This window comes from Dipodomys spectabilis, unplaced genomic scaffold (genome assembly GCF_019054845.1).
Source record: "Dipodomys spectabilis isolate Male_0828 unplaced genomic scaffold, ASM1905484v1 ptg000030l, whole genome shotgun sequence".
NCBI classification, from domain to species: Eukaryota; Metazoa; Chordata; class Mammalia; order Rodentia; family Heteromyidae; genus Dipodomys; species Dipodomys spectabilis.
The window spans coordinates 5980128-6000419 of record NW_024870707.1 but is presented as its reverse complement, the minus strand read 5'-3'; the positions used below and the strand labels follow the sequence as shown (position 1 = coordinate 6000419).

The following is a 20292-nucleotide window of genomic DNA, read 5'->3' as shown; positions in this document are numbered from 1 at the left end:
TCCAGTAGTGTTTTATGAAATCCAGTGTGTCAAGCCATAGATGTATATTTTTACAGTTGCTTTCTACCTTTGAAGGATTATTGCCATTCTTGCCATTTTCTAAAGAAAATATTTGGTTTCAAATTGGCTTTGTGAAATATAAATATAAATGTGCACTTTGCTTTGGGGTGCCATTGAATGGGCTTATTTTTTTATTCTTTCACTTTTAGCCTGTGTTTTTGACAGTGAGGTACATTTCTTAGATGCAACAAATGGTGGAGTATTTTAAAAATATTTAAATAAAACTGCAGCTCCTAGGCATGGGCAAAACTTCCTAAGTAAAGATCCAGAATCACAAGAAATCAAAGTAAGACTGAATAAATGGTATTGTATCAAACTGAAGAGTTTCTGCATGGCAGAGGACATAGTTAGCAAGATAAATATAAAGCCCTAGAATGGGAGATCTTTATCACATGTGCATCATATCTAAAATATACTTAGAGCTCAAAAAATTAAACCTCAATAAAATAATCCCCCCAAAAAACATCAACCAAATTGATAAATGGCCTGAAGACTGAAAGAGAGACTTCTCCAAAGAAGAAATAAGAATGGCCAATAGACACATGAAGCAGTGTTCATCATCTCTGGTCATGAAAGAAATGCAAATCAAAACCACATTGAGATTCCACCTCACCCCCCGTTAGACAAGCCATTATCAAGAAAACTAACAATAACAGATGATGGTGGGGATGTGGCCAAAAGGGAAGGCTATTACACTTCTGGTGGGATGCAAACTTGTCCAACCACTTCAGAAAGCATTATTTCAGAGTTAACAAATTTCACATGGCATGTATTTCTTTAAGGAGAAATATTTTTGAATTCCTGAAATCCAAAAGTAAACCATGAATATTATGGTTCATATTATTAATGTAAGTGTATCTTGTGTTTCTTCTGACAAATAATGCCATGCTTACATTGTACAGGAAACTTGGCATTTCAGTTAATTTTATAATTTTATGTGTAAATTATAATTTCTGAAATATAACCAGACATGAATCCTCTCAATATTTTCATATTCATTGCTTTATTGTGAAGTATGAAATAATACCCATTGTGCTACTAGCCACTTGATGAGACATTACTTCCCTTTAAAAGTATGAGGAAGTTTGAAATGTTCCATGGTGATGGGATATTTAGGAAATTATTTTGTCCTCAAGTGAGAGTGAAATTTGAGTGGCAATGTAGACAAAAATACTCTAGCAAATCCAGTCTGTGTCTTGTGATAGATTGAATGCTGAATGTGAAATTGATTTTATTATGCATGAATACCTATCAGAATGATTGCTTTTCAACAATTAACATGTACTTATTTTATTCATTTATTTATCAAATATATATGCAGCGTCTATGATGAAACATTTATTCCGGAATTGATGTGAGAAAACATGTAGTGTCACTACTTTTGTGGTATTCACATTCTTGTTTGGGCAGAAACAGGTAAACAAAAAAGAGATACAAACACATTGTAAGTAAAGGTTGATCAAAAAATCTATAAGAAATAACAATCACATGCAGATGGAAAAGCATTAACAAAGACTCTGTGACAGGGTCAAAGAAAAAGAAAGACCTGAATGGAGTGACAGCATTTTCCCCAGAGAAATGCAGAGGCTCAATCTCACAAGTATGGTTGGTGCTCTGAAGAAATGTCAGGAAATTAGTGAGAAAGGGTAGAAGTCTGGTGGGTGGGGTGCAGAGTTGGGTGACAACAAAGACAACTCAACAAAACAAAAAATGAATGGCCAGCATTATAACTGGAAAGCATTTGCTGAAAGGAAAATTGAATGGAGGAGGATGGGGTAAGAGAGAACAAGAGAAGGGCATATTCTGAATAAAACACAATGGATGTCCATGCACAGTACCATGGTGAAATTGTTTAGTACAATTGATTTACACTTAAATAAACAAATGGCAGCAGAGTGGAGTAGCTAAGTTGAGGGGAGGGTATCAGGGTAGAGAAGGTGAATGGATGGAAATGATGGTGAATATAATTGAAGCACGTTATACACACATATGGAAACGGAACGATGTACGTTGTTAACTTGTCTTAGGAAGAGATGAAGACAGTATTAGAGGGGATGAGGTTGAGGAGCCATATAATATTCATATATGGAAATGCCACAGTCACCCCCACCCCCTGTACAACTAATGGATACCAACTAGTAAATAACTTAACAAAACCTCTTAACTTCAGTGCAGACATCAAATATAACTCTGTATGTGGAAAATATCAAGTTACACATGAAGTAATTAACATCCTAGAAAATTAAAGCCATAATCCTAAAGATTTCTGTTGCATCCACAAAATGAATGCATTCTTGAGATTTAAAAATGCACACTTAACTTCCTTGTTCCTCAGGCTGTAGACCACAGGGTTCAGCATAGGGATGACGGTGGCGTAAAATACAGACGCAATTTTGTCTGTGTCGGAGTGAGCCACGCTGGGCTGTAAGTACATGAAGATAACAGTCCCGTAGAAAATGGAGACCGCAGTGAGGTGGGAGGCACAGGTGGACACAGCTTTCCGGTGTCCCAAGGCTGAGTCCATCTTTAGAAGGGTAATAAAAATGAACATGTAGGATATACAGATAACAAGGAGAGCAAGAAATATATTGAAGGTCACTACATAGACAAGAATGAGCTCACTAATGTATCTGTCAGAGCAAGAGAGAACCATGACGGCGGGAATTTCACAGAAAAAGTGATGGACCACATTGGACTTACAGAAAGAGAGGCTGAATGTGTCCCCAGTGTGGATGGAGGCATTCAGGAAACTAATGAGGTAAGAGCTTATGATCAGCCAAGTACACACATTCGTTGTCATGGTGGTGGTATAATGGAGGGGTTTACACACTGCTGCATAACGATCGTAGGCCATGGAGGCCAACAGGTAATTTTCCACAGTAGCAAAGCCTGAAAAGAAGAACACCTGAGCAGCACAAGCATTGTAGGAGATGACCTTGTCTCCCATGAGGAGCCCAGCCATGACCTTAGGGGTGACAGCTGAAGAGTAGCAAAAGTCCACCAGAGACAGATTACCAAGGAAGAAATACATGGGGGTGTGGAGACGAGAGTCCAAGAGAATCAGGAGGACCATCCCCAGGTTCCCAACCAACGTGATGATGTAGATCAAGAAGAAAGTTACAAAGAGTGGGATCTGCAGGTCTGGGTCACTGGTCAGCCCCAGCAGGATGAAATGTGTCACATCTGTCCTGTTCTCCATCAATATCATTGATCCAAGACTCTCCAGATGATCTGCAACCATAACACAAAAGGAATAGAACAATTACAAGATTGAACTGAAATTGTAAAATATGAGATGTATTCTCTCACAGAAGTCATAACTTGCATTTCAAGGTTTCATGGAATCAGAATAGGCTGCTTCAGAATATACTGTTGAATCTAGTCATTGAAAAGATCATCTACACAATATACATTTTTATATGTCTGTTAACTGAGATGTGGACAATTATGTAACTGGGTGACAATGATTTGCCTACCCATATCTAGCTTCTAGTTCACTTGTCCAGATGATATTTGCTGTTGCTCACCTCTTAAAAATGGTTATAGTTTCATTGCGTAATTGCCACTCTACTCAATATTCTAAGTTTGCTTGGCTGTTACCATCAGGAAAAGTGTAAGACAGAAAAACTTGAATAATTGAGTCATACTTGCATATTTATTAAATAGCAATGTCTGCCCCAAACACATGCCAATTTTCCACCCATGTTGTTCCTAAATCTCCGGGTTTAAGTTGTATTCAAGTTGAATTTAACAGAATTTATAATTACTCCTTTGATTCAAACTTGATGTTTGGAATTTCACAGTGAACTAAAGGAGTAGTTGATTCTGGGTGATGCCCTGTTGTTTAATATATATTTTCTTGTCTTTGAGGTAAAAGAAGAAGAAATGCAGAAGAGTAAAGACATTCCTCTTTCAATGACAAAACTGTCCCAAGTGAATTAATAAGCTCTGAATTGTATTTCAACTTTTCCTTACTACCACATGTTTATCATTACCACACATATACATATTTACTGAAATGGTCAAAATACTTCTTCCTTGCCATCTATATTTAAGTTTGGAAGGAATGATCCTATGGTCTTTAAATCTGATTCTTTCTCGTATTACTTAATCAGGCATCATCAGATCACAGAGACCACACTTTGAATGTTGGTTGAACTTGATGGACTGTCTTTAGTTTACAGATTTGTTTTGATGGAAATTCCCACTTTTATAATAAATTTTATTGGAACCTGTTCTCATGTAGCAACACTATTTAAATTCTTTTATTTTAACTGAAAACTTTGGAAAGATATCCCTATAAACCCAACTCACATTTCCCACCATTTTTCTCATAAGCTTTTGCAACTTCAATTCATGAGCCATTCCTATAAAGACATTTTGCTTTCTAATCTTAACACACATACACACATACACTGTTAGTATATACAGTCCTTTATAAACAATGATATTGGACTTATATGTAAATAAACTGTGTGTTGTTAGTATGTGTATGAAGTGAATATAAAGTAGACAGAATTATTATTATTTTATTATTAAGAAAACTCAGTATTTGAGAAGCTAATGTTCTAGAATTAGGTGAGTTGTGAGCAAAATTTACATTCAAGAATTAAAGACAGGGCTGGGAAGGTGGCTCAGTGGTAGAGTGCTTGCCTTGCATGCCTGAGGCCCTGGGTTCGATTCCTCAGCACCACATAAGCAAAAAAAAAAGCCGGAAGTGGCGCTGTGGCTCAAGTGGTAGAGCTCTAGCCTTGAGCTGAAGAGCTGAGGGACAGCGCTCAAGCCCAGAGTTCAGGTCCCACGACTGAACCTCCCCCCCCCAAAAAAAGAATTAAAGACACTTTCCAGTGTGAAATAATGGCTAATGTGATGAAATGGAGTTTAGGAGTTTCATTTTAGCTCTTTCAGGAACCTTTTGAAATTGAAAAGGTTAAATTCACTCAAGTGATTTTTTTGGGGGGAGATGAATCTCTTTATCCATAGCTTTAAATGTTCTTTATCAGAAATTTATGAATTTATGAAGTAAATCTCCACTCAACCATTTCTTCTCCCAAATATTAGTAGATTTAAACAAGCAAACAGTTGTTAGTTGTGTTAGTTTTACTGGAATTTATTTGTGTGCAATTGTTTTCTATCTTGAATGAGATGCAGAGATTATGAACAAGATAATCACCTAGTTAAAACATCATTGATCTTAGTTTTTTTTTTTCTTGGGGGGTGGAAACAATATTTATGAATCACTAAAATTCTTACCATAGGTATTTTGACACTTACGAATACCTGGACTCACATTTGTTGGCTCATGGCTTTAGCATGGCTTTGAAAGCATTCTCTTTTCCACGGCACACTTCTGTGGCATGAGCTAGGCTTCTCATATAAGTGTTCATGGAATATAGCATTCTCCCTGTTTACTTCAAGAGAAAGAATGATCAATCCAGAATGACGCATCTGAAGTTGTAAAGTTAGGCACAGAATGCCTCGTACGTTCTACTGGCGGAGCTCCCCCTTCGTGACAGGGCAAATGATCTCACAACATCTGTGTGGCAGAATTAAATGGAAAGGGAAAAACATCAACATGGGTCAACTTCCAAATCTCACATCAATTCTTTCTGTACACTTGGCAGAAGCACTTGGATTATCCTAATTTTTAAGATAAATGTGACGAGATTACCCTATCTCACATAATTTGAAGATTGCCTCTGTAAGTAATGGAGCATAGAGGCTTATAAAATAACTCACAATCAACCATAGTGTCTGGTGAGTACCACTGCTGTATTTGTTTACCCTTTGTTCCATACAATTTATGGGTGGGGACGGGTGGGAGGCTGGGAGGGAGGGTCTGGGAGAGAGCAAGGGAACAGAAGACACTGTTTGAAAGGGAATAGAATCATTACTTGACTTTTGTACTTGGAATCCCTCTATACACTACCTCTATAATAACAATAAAGTAAATTTATTTTTAAAAAAGAACAAATGAATGTGTTCTGACCCCAGGAACAGACTCATCTCTAAAGAGTCCTCTGTCTTATTACTGCAACTGATCTACTTAGTAGAAATATAACTAAACCTACTAAAAAAATGTACTCTTTATCTGACTTATGTAGCTGTAACCCCTCTGTACATCACCTTTATAACAACAATAAAAATGCATGGAAAGAAAAAAATCCTGGAGATAGCTAGAGTAATTTTTCCTATGTATTTGAGAATTTAATTATCTGAATACTTTAATAATAAAATGCATTATACAAAAAGTGTACACAGGGAATAATTTAACTACTATTAATAATATGAGTCCAATAATATCTGCTTCTTCCTTCTCAGGGGTAACCACGAACGTTACTTCTCTTTTTATGCCCTTCATTTTCATTATAGTTTTCCCATGTGTTAAAGTTCTGCTTCTGAAATAAAATAATGAAATATATATTGTCTCTTCTTAAAAAAGTAAAATAACTCCTGAAGGCTTTATTATTTACAAGTTGTGATTTTTTTTTTGTCTCTGAAACTTTCCCTGACCATAGATGAAGGCTCACTGCAAATCCTCAGGTCAGAGGCCTGAGTGTACTTACAATGACTATCATCCAGATGAATAAATGACTTCCAAAGAGTATGGCATGCACAGTATCCCTTCTAAAATGATATGGTGTTGAGATTTTAGAGGCTACTAATATTTGGATTTCTGGAGAGAATTTCACAATTGAAAGCTTTGGAGACCTCCCCACGTGAGAATATTTACTATTTTCCACTTTGCTATCCTAAGGAAGAACCAATTAAGCTGCCTAGAGGGATTAAACTGGTTATTACTGAAATTAAAATGTATTTTAAATTAGTAAATATAAATATACATATAGTGATATACTAATATTATATTGTGTCACATTTAAAGCAGTAAATAAAATACCTTTTAGTGACACAATAATAATAATATATTGGGTTATATTTAAATCATATTACACATGTCTACTTCTCAAATATTTATTCTTTTTGGCCTATGGGTATTGATATGATCACCTTTTATTCTTATCTATCCAATAAGACTTCATATATTCCTACATTTCCAGAATTTTAAACTTATTTTTCCTGAGCCTGTAGCACTCACTCCTCTCTCTCTCTGTGTATATCTTTCTCTATCTCTCTCTGTTTCCCTGGTATCAACCAGTAGTCTTCTATTGGTATTGGTATGTTGTCACTGTTTCAATACTAGATGACATGGTCCAGGGGAATGGCTATACAAAGAAGTCCATCATCATACGACTCTCTGACGGCAGTGTTGGCCCATATTCCTTAGCACTTTTGACTTGTCTGTGCAAGGCACTTTAGGAGTGTGTTTGGTTCTGCAAAGAATCACCCTGGATGGACCAGCCACTGATTCCTGTGCCATAGTTTTGGACACTAATGATGCAGTGTACAGTCTGATAATACTAGCAGTGTACAGTGTGATAATACTAGCAGTGTACAGTGTGATAATACTAGCAGTGCACAGTGTGATAATACTAGCAGTGCACAGTGTGATAATACTAGCAGTGCACAGTCTGATAATACTAGCAGTGTACAGTCTGATAATGCTAGCAGTGTACAGTCTGATAATACTAGCAGTGTACAGTCTGATAATACTAGCAGTGCACAGTGTGATAGTGTGATAATACTAGCAGTGCACAGTGTGATAATACTAGCAGTGCAAGTCTGATAATACTAGCAGTGTACAGTCTGATAATACTAGCAGTGCACAGTCTGATAATACTAGCAGTGTACAGTCTGATAATACTAGCAGTGCACAGTGTGATAATACTAGCAGTGCACAGTGTGATAATACTAGCAGTGTACAGTGTGATAATACTAGCAGTGCACAGTGTGATAATACTAGCAGTGTACAGTCTGATAATACTAGCAATGTACAGTGCGATAATACTAGCAGTGCACAGTCTGATAATACTAGCAATGTACAGTGTGATAATACTAGCAGTGTACAGTCTGATAATACTAGCAGTGCACAGTGTGATAATACTAGCAGTGTACAGTGTGATAATACTAGCAGTACACAGTGCGATAATACTAGCAGTGTACAGTGTGATAATACTAGCAATGCACAGTGTGATAATACTAGCAGTGCACAGTCTGATAATACTAGCAATGTACAGTGTGATAATACTAGCAGTGTACAGTCTGATAATACTAGCAGTGCACAGTGTGATAATACTAGCAGTGCACAGTGTGATAATACTAGCAGTGCACAGTGTGATAATACTAGCAGTGTACAGTGTGATAATACTAGCAGTGTACAGTGTGATAATACTAGCAGTGTACAGTCTGATAATACTAGCAGTGTACAGTGTGATAATACTAGCAGTGCACAGTCTGATAATACTAGCAATGTACAGTGCGATAATACTAGCAGTGTACAGTCTGATAATACTAGCAGTGCACAGTGTGATAATACTAGCAGTGCACAGTGCGATAATACTAGCAGTGCACAGTGCGATAATATTAGCAGTGCACAGTGTGATAATACTAGCAGTGTACAGTCTGATAATACTAGCAGTGCACAGTGCGATAATACTAGCAGTGCACAGTGTGATAATACTAGCAGTACACAGTGCGATAATACTAGCAGTGTACAGTGTGATAATACTAGCAGTGCACAGTGTGATAATACTAGCAGTGCACAGTCTGATAATACTAGCAGTGTACAGTCTGATAATACTAGCAGTGCACAGTCTAATAATACTAGCAGTGCAAGTTTGATAATACTAGCAGTGTACAGTGTGATAATACTAGCAGTGTACAGTGTGATAATACTAGCAGTGCAAGTCTGATAATACTAGCAGTGCAAGTCTGATAATACTAGCAGTGTACAATGTGATAATACTAACAGTGCATGAGGCAAAGATCAGACTCACACAACAGTGGCTAATATTTAAAATGATCCTAACTTTCTGGGATAAAACTGGCACATTTACATGGAATTTCTAAGGTGATGCTTCACTAATGTGGAAGGCCATCCTAACAAAACAATTGCCAATGTAACACAGAGTCTGGGATTATGAACATTAGCACACATACAAGGTTTTATGCATTCCTAGAAAAAGGCGTCAGAATGATTATATTCTCATCTCTAATTCATTTTGAGGGAAGGTACAATAGGAAAGAAAAATAAAAAATTTAATGAAAATATGTTTCAACATATGCATACAGCCAAGGAGGTAATTAATGTTTTAAAGAAGTTAGGTAATGGGAGTTGGGGAGGTGGGGCGGGAAGGGATGTTAGGGGAAAAACAAAGGAAGAATAACAATGCTGGATAGGAAATGTACTCATTACCTTACTCATGTAACTGTAACCCCTCTGCACAGTATTTTTACAATAAAAACATATAAAAAGAAGTTAGATAAATATGAGAATTGTTAATTGATCATTAAGCTGAGTAGAAACTTCCATGGTCGTCCAGGGCATGGAATACAGGATTAATCCATATATTCCAGAAAAGTCACAAAGCTCACAAATGACAGCACTGATATTAACAGAACCTTCTTGGAAGGGAAGACAGAATTTTCATACTGTGAACTGTTTTATTAATATGAGACTTATGGCTTTCGATAGAACCCAGTGGCAGAGCACTTGATTAACATGCATATGGAACTGGGGAAAATCTCCAATCCCTCAAAAATGAAATAAAATGAAAATCACCTAACTATATTTTAACAGAAACCATGAATCACACAGAGAAAGATGAGAACACAAGAATTACACATTTAAAAGTTGTCATGGTACACTTGTTTGTGTGGGTCTACATATTTGTCTTCATAAAGATTATTTGGAGGTAGACCAAAAGTGCTTTGATTTAGATTTGATATACTTAACATAAAAACCTTTTGTCAGAGTTTACTTTCTCTACAGCCTTGGTAAAGGCTTTCTTAACCTCTTTGTTCCTCAGGCTGTAGACCAGTGGATTCAACATGGGGATCACCATCGTGTAGAACACAGATGCCATTTTGTCTGTGCCCATGGCATGACTGGAGCTGGGCTGTAAGTACATGAAGATACCTGATCCATAAAAGATGGAGACTGCGGTGAGGTGGGAGGCACAGGTGGAGAAGGCCTTCTGGCGTCCTTCAGCTGAGCGCATCCTTAGGATAGTGATGAATATGAACAGGTAGGAGACCAAGATGACGAGGATCGAAAAGATGTCATTGAAACCCACTACAAAAAAAATAACCATCTCACTAATGGAGGTGTCTGAGCATGAGAGGGCTAAGAGGGGAGGGGCATCACAGAAAAAGTGATCCACCACGTTATCCTTGCAGAAGGAGAGCCTGAAAATGTTCCCAGTATGGATGGAGGCATTCAGGAAGCCACAGACATAGGAGCCTGTGGTCAGACAGACACACTTATTTGTGGTCATGGTGGTGGTGTAGTGCAGAGGCTTACACACGGCTGCATAGCGATCAAAAGCCATGGAGGCCAAGAGAAAACTCTCCGTCGTGATGAAACCGACAAAGAAGAAGAACTGGGCAGCACAGGAATTGTAGGACATGATTTTCTCCCTCGTGAGGAGTCCTGACATCACCTTGGGAGTGACGGCTGATGAATATGCGAAGTCCACCAGGGATAAGTTACTGAGGAAAAAGTACATGGGGGTGTGGAGACGAGAGTCCAGAAGGATCAATCCCATCATCCCCAGGTTCCCAATCAGCGTGCTAAGGAAGATGAGAAGGAAGATGATGAAGAAGGGGATTTGGAGTTCTGGATTATGTGTTAGTCCCACAAGAATGAACTGGGTCACTTCTGTGCTGTTCTCCATTGGAAATTATATGGCTAGCCTGTAGTGATGAGCGTGGAGAGTCAGAATGACAAATGGCAAACAGATGTTGACCTCAATTGGCTTGCTTGCCCTATGATTTATTTTAGTTTTGCAACGTCTTGGTTTCAAGATCCCATATCTATGGAAGGCCTTCTAAGCAGGGCACAATGGTATCTTAGAAGCATTTTTTCCTTTTAACTCAGTGGATATTTGGGTAACAAGTTACTGACTATATTCTGAAGTTGAAATGAAGAGGAACACTTGTAGACATCACAAAAGGCATAGAAGGATGGCTGAAAAGTGGAAAGAAAAGGTAGAGGAAATGTGAACATCAGAAAACAGTCCTATACTCCATCTCCAACTCTAATCCATCAGGAAGTGGAGTCCAGAAACTGAAGTTACAATTGCAAAGTAAGAACCATCCATGGTAAATTTATCTTCTAGTTACAACGTAAGCACATACTTCCTACTTGCCTTCATCTGAGTCTGGGGTTTAGTGAGACAGTCATCATTCTGATGTGGAGGCCAGCTCTAGTAAAAAAGAACAAAAAGGCATTTGGTCCCTCTCTTTATCTCAGACATACAACAAGTGCTATCTGATAGAGAACCTATTGAAAGGGAACTACTCTGGAGGCTTAAAAACAGGAGCAATCAAGGCCTAGCCTCCTGGGGGGCACCATGTGGTTTGGCTGGCTGATGCCACTGAGATCACTACACATAGGCCCTCATGAATCAGGTGATTTCCATAGCCTCTTCCTCCTCTGGGCAGGTGGAACTGCTGGGCTGGGTCTCAAAACACAGACACACCTGCAGGAAGGGTCTTCTGTGGCCCCTTTGCTTCTAGGTGAGACTGAGAGTCTAGGAGCAGGCTCTCTTTTCTTTTTCATTTACATCATGTGATATACCTAAGTTTACTCCTGGGATTTCCACCACGGTGTTGAGATATAGGGTCTCTGATTGAATGATACCTAAGAAATAGGAAAATGTTTAAGCCTAAACTCTTTGAAGGGAGAATGGCTGTCTGGATGCATTTTCTGCTTACCTGGGCCGCTGCAATGTCATGCCCAAGTGGATTTCACCTAGGCCTGCCTTCTTGTTTGAGTCATGAGCACGAAGCGTCCAGCAGCTTCATTCATGGTCAGGCTTCAGGTCAGAAATTCAGTTCTTGAAAGAGTCCTCTTTATGTGAGGACTCTCCAGGGCATTGTCAGTAGTTTTATAATTCCTTAGAAGCAGGTCAAGGTGGAAAATATTGCTAGTGGCATTGTCATCAATGAATACAAGTCCTAGCCCTGGATCTGCCATTCTGTCTTTCTAGATAAACCATTTAACCTCTATGAAATTCAATTAATCTATGAAAAGGGAATATTAGACAGGTAGTGCCTGTAGGATTCTTCCTGAAGCACTGATGATTCGCGGAGGAAGTAAGTTCTCATGAAGCCTTCTATTTGTCAAGGGATGACCATCATAATTATCACCCGATTTTTCTTTAATCAGAAGGGAGGATTGTATAGTCATAAAGCTCTTGTGACACAATTCCCCAAAGTGGGCTCCCACAGGGTTATTTCCATCCTCTACAGACAGATAGATGATTTACAAGTTCTGGGAGGGAGATCTTGGGATTATTTCCATCCTATTAAGCAATTCTTTTTTATAGTAATGCCCAAATCAAGCCACAGCCTGACATTCATGACTGCAATTTCACTTAAATATTGGGAGATCGAAACATAGATTCTGTCGATTTAACAAATGTATTCATTAGTGCTTTTCTCAATTGACCCCCCCATCCCTGATATTTGAGCTGTGGAGAGGAAATATCAATGCAGTCAGCTGCTTACTGATTCTGAATGACCATCTCTTCCAATAATGATCTTTGGAAACACACATGCATGGAAAACTCATGACCATCACACTCATGGTGCTGAAATAAATGAGGAACATAGTAAATAAGTAAATATTTTAAGAAACACATGGTGTGTATGCACTGTATCTTATTAAATATAATATAAAATATACATGGTATATATAATATAATTCTATGTTGTATATTTAATACAATATAATATATAGAATATTATATATTTAAGATCATCTAAATGGAGGAAAAAGGACAATTTGTATATTACCAACTTTTATTCTTATGGTAATAAGGCAAGAGAAATGAATAAAGTAATACAAATAGGAAGATGTCAAGCTATCTGTGTTAGCATCATTAGCATAAGGTATGATCCTCTGCTTTAAAGCCCCTTCAGAACCCAGAAGGGATACATACCTGTCATCTTATGTACTAAGAAGACACAGTCAATAGGGTCACAAGCTGAGGATGTATCCAGGCAGAAGTATGATATCTTATATGAAAACTAAACTAAAGCAAAAAGCATTTGGAGCTTGACCCAGGTAGTAGAGAAATTGGTTAGAAATTGGAGGCCCTGGGTTGAAAGTCTAGTACCACCAAAAGGAAAGATCCTAAAGCCTTCCAAGAAAAGTCTTGATTCTGGCAAACACTTTTATTAAAGTATCTACACACAAGATCAACATATTAAAAAATATCAGTATCTTTTCTTTATGATAATGCTGAACATGCTGATGAAGACATCAAGAAAACAATCCCAACCACATTTGCCTTCGGGGAAAAAAATATCTGGGAATAAACCTCATCAGGGAAGTGTGAACCTTTATAATGCAGTCTGAACTACACAGAAAAGATACATCGAAGATGGAAAGGCCTCCCATGTTCCTAGATCTGCAAAATGCATACTGTGAAAATGACTGATTTCTGAAAACAATCTTCAGATTCACTGTAATGGCCATGAGGAGCAATAACATTTTTTGGCTAGATGGAAAAAATTTAAAACTTAAATTTAATATAGAAGCACAAAATACTGAGCATAAAGAACAACTCTGGTGGTATCACTATAGTTAATTTCAAATTGTGCTCTAGAGCACCACTAGAAAAGAAATGGGAACTGGCACAGAAACACATAGACCAAAGAAATAGAGTGCAGGTATAGTCATCTTGATTTTTGATAAAGATGCCAAAAACACGTTAGAGGAAAGACAGCCCCTTTGATAAGTGGCACTAACACTGGATGTTAACACTGATAAGACTGGTAGTTGCTTATTTTCATTGATTTGGTTATTTGGGCGCTAATGCTTTCGTAGGCATTTCAGGACTCCTTTATTTTGTTTCTGTGAATAATGCCAATGAAACTGTAGATCATCTTCAGTAGTGTCCACATGTGCCAGTGGAATTCGTATACTAATGTCATTGAACCTAATAAGTATCAGAATGCAAGTATTTCTATATAGTAAGTTGATTGTGATGCTTTGGGGGTATCAACCCTATATAACTCTATCATATGTGGTTCTATTTTTAGTATTTTGAGGAATCTCCATATTAATGTCCATAAGGGAGACACTGATTTACATTCCCACCAACAGTTGATAAAGGTTTCTGTATAATAATGGATACATTTTTTTGGAGAACAATAACAAACACATTAAAGAAAGACATCATGAAAACTAAAAACGTTTGAATGGAATAAAATTTAATCTAAAGCATATACACAAAGCAATAACTCCAAAGGTAAATACACTACTTTTCTTCTTCAAACAACCGAGCTAGGTCTCTGGGGAAGGTTCATTTACAATTTCTCTAATAATCACTTTTGCTTCTACTTCTTTGTCTCCAGAGAACTTTAGTCTTTGTGACTGGAAAACGAACTTTACAACTTTGGTGCGGGGGAGGGGGGTGAGGGGGGAGGTAAGATGGGAAGGGATAGGAAGGGGAAACAAAGGAGGAGGCTACAATGCTTGATAAGAAATGTACTCATTATCTTGCCCATGTAATTGTAACCCCTCTGTACAGTATTTTCACAATAAAAAAAAGAAATAATTTGTTTAACAGAAGCTTTGTCAGCCTTCTTTGGGTGGGACTTGCAACTGGAAAAACCCCAAGCGAAGTTGTGTTATCTTCCTGAAGTGCACAATAAGTTCCTAGCTTATTTCTTTCTTTGATCTGTTCAGGCTGTGCCAATTCAAGAAGTTCTATGTAAAGGGTAATGGCAATTATTTATACAGTATACAGCAGTATACAGAGTTTAGTGCTCCAAATTTTAATATTGTTTTGAGTTTGTGACATTTATTTATGGAGCAAATTCCAGGAACAAAGAATATGGTGATTCATTCAAATGATGAAAGAATAGGATTATTCTCATCCTTTAAAAGCCTTGTGTTTTGGGTAGTGCTTCCAATAGTTGAAGTAAATATTTGCTGAGACACAGGGAAAACAAAAATGAATAACTGAATAGATGAAGAATATCAGTGAATGGACAATGTCTGGTTTCTTCAGCGCATCCTGAAATATGCAGTCCTGTGTTTCTGAAGCCAACACACTGTTCCCTAGTACTTAGAACGTCTTGATCAACTCTTTAGATTACTTTCAATAAGGAGTCCATAGGAATAAATATGATTTATATTGTGATCCTGTAGGTATGTGTGGACATGCCCGCACACACACTTATAGAAAAAGTTAAACCTTCTCATCTCACTTTAAAATTCACCTCTATCTGTTCTCTTCCATATTAATTGAGCTAATATATACAAACGCATAGAAGAGCAGTTCAAAAGTAGACTGCTTTATGTTAGAATTTATTATTATAATAGGAGTTAAATTGAATTTTTAAGTAAAATGCTTGTTTTGACTTGCTCTTTGGTTTCATATTTCATGAAGGTGTAGTTATCTGTCATTTTTAAAATGTGTTGTTGGAACAATCTGTGGTGAATTAATTCTGGAAGATTCACTGAAAAAGTCATGGATGGTTTGTTTTCTGCAGATTTGGTGAATATAATCAGTATATGTATAATAATAAATATACCCTATGTATATTTATAAAGGCATTCCTTGGAATAGTTTTCTTGTTTCAAGACATATTTATCTATATATCTATATCTGTATCTATATTTGCTTCTTTGATTTCAATGATTTTGTTCAGAGAGTTTCTTCTTAGGAAAAACCTACTGTTTGGAACATAATGTGCAACAGAAAATTATATTAAAGAATACACATATGAAAATATCAATGGAATGTTTTTGAATTTCATTCTCTTTAGATTCTTCATTTAGGGTCTCAGAGAAGTTGTCATTGAAGACAGTTTAATTTCTCAGTGCAAATTCCTCTCTAAAGAGTAGCTTTTGCAGAACAGTAACAATTTCTTCTCTAATTCATCCAACCAAAAAAATATTAATGACTAATGTTATATGTTCTAGACACCATAGTAGACACTTAAACCCAGGAAAAATAAATTCAGGGTACTTCAAGTTTTGATTTTGTAGGCAAATATACTTTGCTATTTATATAGCAAAGTATAGTAGGGTTTCCAAATAATTATGAAGTAGTTAATATAGATAACCTTCAGAGAATTTAAAAATTGTAAATATTTAGAAAATAATTAGGAGAGAAACCTAAATCACAAACCAGGCCTGGCTTCAAACAGTAATCTTCAGATCTCAGACTCCTGAGTAGCTAGGATTACAGGCGTGAGCCATTGGTGCTGTGGCTTGAATAAATATTTCTAATTATAAGTATGAAAGTTACATGAGCCAGGCACCAATGGCTCACTCCTTCTTAGGAAAAACCTACTGACATTAACTGTTTGAAACATAATGTATAATATTGAAAATTATATTATCTCTGAAATTATGTTGATGTCATTATTTATTTCTATTTCTTCTGAATTATATAATATACCATGGATAAATGGGACTCTAAGTTAACTAGAATATTTTAGTGTATTTGAAAGTTGAAGATTATAAAACTTTCTGATTATTGGGTACAAGTGTGAGAAAATAGTGACTTAGTTGGTGTAAGTAACCAGAAAAATAAATCATCATTATATGAAATATGGTGAATTAGAGCAGTAGAAGGTTCATAGTGGAAGGTGTCCTGGGGTTTCATTCCAATACATGTGGTGTCTTTTGATTACCACATACAAGTTTAGCATTAAAATGAAAGAAATATATTTGGGAAATAATAGCATTAGGTGGCATTTAATACCATGAGAATGGTTGATATCTATAAGGAAAATACAAACATGGAGATGGGGAATTTGTTGCAAGGCTGAGGTCTGGAGATCTTTATTAGTAAGAGGGCAGACAGATTGGTAGCCCGTAAAGGTGAGCAATGTCCTGAAAACCAAGCATGCGGTGTTTTTTCAGGGAGGATTACAAATACCAAAGTTGCCTGTAGATCGCATAATGTCAAGACTAACATTTAACTTCAAGTTAGATGCATATGAAGTTGATTTCTTTTTATTTTTTTATTATTATCTTTATGTAATTGTACAAAGGCATTGCCATTTAAGAGAGAAGTTTAAGAATGCAATATATCTTAATCAGTGTCACCCCTTTCAATCTTCTCTCTCATCCTTTCCCTCCCTACCTCTTCCCCCACTCTTCTTCATTTTGTAGGCTATACATTGGATTCTTGACTGCATTCTACCTCTCTTCTCCTCTTCATTCGTCTGTCTACCCCTTTTTCCTCAACCCCACTCCATCCCTTTTGAGTACTGTTTCCTGGTATTTTATTATGCTGAACTTGAAAAAAATTATCAGTAAAAATATAACAAATGATGCCTATGTAAACAAATAAGTGAATCTCATATATGTATTGTGATAGGTGACATAAGGCAGGTTCATGAGGCTAGTTGTGTGCTATCATTCCATTTACATCGATCTCTCTCTATATATGCAAAATGTAACTCATAAAGACAAAAATCAATTTATTCTATGAAGTAGTAAGGCAGAAATTTTGAATACCACCCAATATGATAATATTTTAGATAGATGAGATTCTTCTCTATTGGTTCCATGAGCACATATATTTATTCAGACTCAAAAATGTATCCTAAAATGATTGAACTTTACTATACATGACTTAACAACCTCAACTAAAATAGTAAATGACAAAACAATACGGATACAGCAGTGTATCCACTCAACAAATGAAGTTAGTTCCTTAAAGCAGTTTAATTGCTTTTTTTAAGGCAAATGGAACAGGAGCCTGGGGGTCCCTCCACAGGGAGCTCACTCCCTTGAGACTATCGTGTCTCTAAAGTTTTCTCTTGGATCCAGGTTATTACCTCTAAATCCCAGCATGATTTTTGTGTCTGACGTCAGTTTATCAGAGACAGACTGTGCTCATGGACACTTTGCTAACATGCTTAGCCTTCTGAAATAGAATAGTTGTTGGTACAATATGGCCTTCTCCAAATGGAAGAACGTCTCAATCTGAAACTATCAACAGGAAAAATACACCAAGGTAAAGGTTTTATATATATATACCTATATAATATTGTATAGTTAAAATTATAATGTAATTATAATTCATGACTGAGGTGATTAACAGACTTTGTTTTATACAGACATAGTTCTGTAAATGACACAGACATGCTTATGATATGAATAGAGAAACTGAGGTTGGAATAAGGGAAGTGATAATTATAAAAACATTTTTTTGATCAATTCCTAAAAAGGAGAGCATCTCCAAAGGAATCTATACATTCTTCCCTGGCAGGATTTCAGATAACTGAAAAGTTAGGATTTCCAGCATGTTTTTTTTTTCCAGGAGTGAGGTAAACTTTTATATACCTTACTTTTAAATGAGAACTATAATATATGTGAGTATAATAGGTAGGTTAATACTATTAATTAGATGAGCTCATGAGCTTTTGCTTGGAAACAGGATGGACTCCCACTAGCAAAAACTATGAATAGTAAGTAGAGTGATATTTAAGAAACACTTGGCTACAGTTTAAATGTAGACAGGGAAGGTCAGGTGATGCCTTGATTTAGAAAATAGTAAACTCATCTCATAACAATTTGAATATATGTCCTGAGACTTAAGAAGGGTCTTCATGTAATTATTTACTGCCATCTTAATTTCAATTTTCTTGTTGCACAATTGCATCATTTTATTACACTTATATAAAAGCTATAGAGCAGTAGTTCAGAGCACATATTACTTCATATTCAACAGATAATTTGGGGAAATAATCTAATTTCTAACATTAATTTTCATCTACAAATTATGATAACATGATTCATTTTATGTTAAGGAAGAGGTATATGTTCAAATTGATAATTAAAAAATTATTTTTATGGGACATAGCACACTCTATGTTGTTTTCAGTTGTATCATTGCATTTGTTAGAAGGGTGTAAACACAAATGCAAATGCTTATAGAGATATAATGCAATACAAATCTGTAAAATGGCCAAAAGGAGGACTGGAGAGGAAATAGGTATCAGAGAATAGTTTCTTAAGTTCCAACTTAAAAAATATAAATATAGAAACCTCCCTGCTGTGAATTTTCAACCTTCAACTCTATGAGTCAGCAAATGAAATGAAAATTATGTAAGAGTGACTTAAGGTTTGTAGATTATTTTGTGCCTCAACTGCTAGCTATTTAATCAAAAGATAGACTAAATAATCCTGAATTCTCACACCAGTGGCTGGTGTGGAGTAAGATGTGCTGGAAGCCTAGGAGCGCTAGGTATACTGGCTGATCAGGAGAAGCAGTTCCAGAGGGCTGCCTGCCAGAGTCCACACTCAACCTCCTGTGGCAGCCCTGCAAGCCACCCCTTGGGCTTTCCAAGCTGAGGTGGAAACCATCATCACACCTTGTGGTCACTTCTTAGAAGTCACTCACTAAGTTTGTGATGAACTCCTTAGCTTTGCTGTCTTTTTAATCTTCTTTAACTATTACAATAGTCTGCTTTGAGATGTCTTGTTACTGTCTTTATTTCACAAATAAAGAAAATGAACTCAGGACCCATCTCTCCTAGGCAGTAATGGATGAGGCTACTAGTTGATTGATCTTTCACCTCTTTCTAGAGTCTAAACACTGACATTGAATGCCAACTCTTCTCTTCAGCACTGTTGTAATAACGATGACATTAGAACACTTCATTTACATTACATCTGTCTCTCATTTATTCCCCTAGGCATGCAAAGCATTGATTTTTTTTAATCACAGATGCCATCAATAAATATGAACTAATTTAAATTAAATTCTATTAAACCTCTTAAGGGCATAGGTATTGGGGCACTGTTCTTTGTGAGATGAAACCCAGATCATTTCCATAAACCAATACAATGTACTTAAACTTCTGTAGGTTTCTTAAAGAAGACAACACATGAATATCTTAAGTCCGTATTGATAAAAATCATTATGTAATTGTCAGCTTGCAACAGTGTCAGATGATGTGATTTTGGAAGTATTTATTACCCATATGGGATCAGAGACAAATACAACAATGTTTTCTCAGTTTCTTTATTCATACAATAGTGCATTTGGTTATTGATCTCTAATTTTGTAATTTCAACCATCTGAATCTATCTAGGTGACTTTTTCTCCTTTACTGTTTTGACCAAATTTTTGC

General features: G+C 36.5%; 2 protein-coding genes across 2 annotated transcripts; both read right to left on the bottom strand.

Annotated features, from left to right (window-relative positions):
* Positions 1-2302: 2302 nt before the first annotated feature.
* Positions 2303-3268, bottom strand: LOC122104815 (olfactory receptor 5B3-like). The gene has a single exon (XM_042675739.1). It carries the CDS (start codon positions 3266-3268, stop codon positions 2303-2305), a length of 966 nt encoding a protein of 321 aa, XP_042531673.1.
* Positions 3269-9908: 6640 nt separating this feature from the next.
* On the bottom strand, positions 9909-10853 carry LOC122104814 (olfactory receptor 5B12-like). The gene has a single exon (XM_042675737.1). The coding sequence runs from the start codon at positions 10851-10853 to the stop codon at positions 9909-9911; it is 945 nt and encodes a 314-aa protein (XP_042531671.1).
* Between the last annotated feature and the right edge of the window lie 9439 nt (positions 10854-20292).

Coding starts and splice junctions, on each gene's coding strand:
- LOC122104815 (XM_042675739.1), bottom strand. CDS start 3,268: ATGATATTGATGGAGAACAGGACAGATGTGACACATTTCATCCTGCTG.
- LOC122104814 (XM_042675737.1), bottom strand. CDS start 10,853: ATGGAGAACAGCACAGAAGTGACCCAGTTCATTCTTGTGGGACTAACA.